This window comes from Antrostomus carolinensis, unplaced genomic scaffold (genome assembly GCF_000700745.2).
Source record: "Antrostomus carolinensis isolate BGI_N321 unplaced genomic scaffold, ASM70074v2 scaffold16354, whole genome shotgun sequence".
Lineage (NCBI taxonomy): Eukaryota > Metazoa > Chordata > Aves > Caprimulgiformes > Caprimulgidae > Antrostomus > Antrostomus carolinensis.
In genome coordinates, this window is record NW_010310248.1 from 1 (window position 1) to 2,926 (window position 2,926).

Sequence of the window (2,926 nt, forward strand, 5' to 3'; positions counted from 1 at the left end):
TGGGGCTGCTGGTCCCGAGAATTGCTGTGCAGTGATTTAGGGGAGAGGGATGCTCGGCTGGGGTTCCTGGATAAGCTCGGTGGGGGTTTTTCTTTTTTTGTTTACAGCCTGAAAGTTAATTTATTCCTTGGTTTACTTACAGCAGGGGCGAGGATGCCTATGCAGAGTAGCAAATCCATTAAGAGGGTTGATAGATGGAGGAGCTAGCTCTTCTGTTGTGCTAGATACAGTAAAACCAGCGGGAGCCGCTCCGAGGATGCGATACGATGCGCTGCTGCGGGAGCGCCTGCACAGCAAGGGCTCGCTCGGGAACACGCTTTCAGGTCCTGCGCCACGAGAATCGCGGTGCTGGGAGCCGCGCATGTGGCAGGAAATGCTGCCGCGCTTCAAGGGTGGCCTTTGTCAGCTGAGGGCTTCTGGTGCCCCTGTGGCTCTCATGGGAGGTTGGTTGGGGTTTCCAATCCTTTATGTTGAAGGAACGGGCTCCTAGAGACTCGGTCTTGGCACTAGAGACCTCTTCCTCACTTACCTCAGAGCTACTAAATTCGTTGAGCTCGCTCTGATTTCGTAAGAGCCATGTTAGCCCAGCACTGTGCCTGCCCAAACGTGGATTTGTTTGGAGCAGGTCAGGATGAAGACCCAGATCTGTTTTGTGCAGATCAGACTGCTGCTGGGTTCCCTGTGAAACAGCCTGGCTGGGTGTTGCTTGGGGATGGGCACCTGCACAACATGGTTCCCATGCTGGGCAGGGCCCGCACGCACTGCCAGGTTGGCACAGCACTGGATGGAGCTGCTGGATGTGGTGCTTGACTGAACAGGCAACGGATCTGATGAGATAACAGTGAAGACAAACATCTCTGACTGTATGGGTCGCTTTGCCTTTCCAAGAAGGGATCTCATTTCTGTACATCACCCAGGGCAGCTTCTCCCTCTCAGGATGGTGTGGTGGCCACCAGAGTGGGATGTGCAAGATCCCAGGGATTTTAGGATCAGACCTCCTGAAGATGTCTAGCAGGGGCACTTGTTTTTGGGTGCTCCTCCAAATTGAACCAGTAGGACTGCAAAGGGATGTCAGGTCCTGGAAACGCAGCCTCTGCAAACTGTCCTGCTCACGTGGGAGGGACAATGCAAATTCAGTGATGCATATGCATGTTGCTGCTTTGAGGTACTAGAACCCTTCCTTCCAAAGGCAGAGGAAACCATAAAGGACACTGGGATGCTGGCAGTACTGGTCTCTAGCTGCCTCGGGGTTCCTGGCTGCTTTGCTGGAGACCCTTGCATCCACTGGTCTTTTGAACATCCAGCCTTGTTCAGGGCAGGCTCAAAGTGAAGGCTGGGTAAGGAGTATGTGCTCTGGCAAGCCCAGTCCTGCAGGCTTGGGGTGGGAGCTATCCTGGGAGTCAGGGCTTGGTCTAGCTAGGTTCCTGTGGTGATAGTAAAATACCTGATTTCCACTGGTTTTAAGGCTCAAGGTCAGGCTCTACAAGGATGTCAGCATTGTCGATTTGACGTGAATGAGAGAAGGAGATCTCACCAGAAGTGTTCATTTGCAGCCAACGTTGCAGTTTCCCTCTCCTGGGAAGCTGATGGGGTTTGCTCTTGTTTTGCTTGCCGTTAGGAAGATCTGAGGTCACCTTGGCTTATCCCCCAGCAGCAGGTCAAGGGAGCAAGCTGCTCTTTGACAGGGTGCTGGCCTCCATGTTCACCTGGCACCCATGTCCTTGAGAGGCAGTGGACATCTCTCTCAGCAGTGTGGCTTTGCTGTGGGGTTAGCTTCACTGTACCTGGCCAGTGCCAGGGCTTCCCAGGCCTGTTGTTTTGGGAGCTCTGGGCTGCAGGATCAGGCTGGGAAAGTGGGAGACCCCCCTGTGCTTTGTGGCAGGATGCTGTGCCTGGGAAAGCTGGGAACTGAACAGTCTTTGGCCTGGGAGCAACTTTTCCCATTAAAGTCAGAGGATGCTGGCAACAAATCCTCTCTCCATCATCTTAGAGAGCAACCTTGCCCTAGGTTTGGGGTTTTGGCTGATGGCATACAGGGTCTCCCCTCTGGACCAGAGACTTTGGGCAGCCAAGAGCATTGCAGAGCTCTTGGAGCTCTTGCTTCAGAGGTGTGGTAGGGCCTCAAGGATTCCTCCCCTTGCTGCCAGGGGTCTGGTTGCTCATCCTGGAGCAGGAGACCACTCCCCATCACTGGCATCATCTAGTGGCAATGGGCATGGTGCGATGTGTCAGCTCTGGCTATGGTCTTCTGTAGTGCTGTGAATGTAGCCTGGGATAATGCTTCGTGCCTCTCTTCTTGCAGGGGGTTATGAGCGTTTCTCCTTGGAGTACCCTGAATTCTGTGCAAAAACCAAGTCCCTGAGCAATGTGTCACCCCCCACCAGCGCTGAGCCCCTGGATTTGGGTTGCAGTTCCTGTGGGACCCCTCTTCATGACCAGGTATGTCCAGAAGCCCAGTGCTCAGCTATTTTGACCGTTCTTCCAGCATTGCAACCTGGTCCTGCTGGAGTCTCTCTGGCTGAAGCCTGCAGAGCCAGAGCCCTGCTCCCTTTCCTCTTGTGGGAGAGCATGGTGGTCCTCCTGAGCCCAGCGTGTTTGTGCTCCACTGGGGAGTGGACAAGCCCAAATCCCATTAACCACAGCTGCCTGTTCCAGAATGGGATGAAGAGGGGGAGGGCTGAAATGGGTTTAACAGCTCAGAAAGTTGGCCTCTGCTCCCTCCTTTGAGGACCCTGGATCAGGTGCCACGTTCCTGCACTGCTCAGAGCCTCCAAGCCATCAGGATGAGTGTCCTGCCCACTGCTGTCCCCTGGTCACCCCCGTATCTGTTGTTTTTGTCTGTAACAGGGTGGCCCTGTGGAAATCCTTCCCTTCCTCTACCTTGGCAGCGCCTACCACGCCGCCCGGCGGGACATGCTTGATGCGC

General features: G+C 54.7%; 1 protein-coding gene across 1 annotated transcript in view; it reads left to right on the top strand.

Annotated features, from left to right (window-relative positions):
• The first annotated feature begins 2,277 nt into the window (after positions 1-2,277).
• Positions 2,278-2,926, top strand: part of DUSP4 (dual specificity phosphatase 4) — a 1,414-nt gene continuing 765 nt past the window's right edge. The window contains exons 1-2 of the mRNA XM_010166361.1: positions 2,278-2,439; positions 2,848-2,926. The exon at positions 2,848-2,926 is cut by the window's right edge and continues 144 nt beyond it. Of these exons, the coding sequence (XP_010164663.1) occupies positions 2,278-2,439; positions 2,848-2,926 (241 nt within the window). The remainder of the gene's footprint in view (positions 2,440-2,847) is intronic.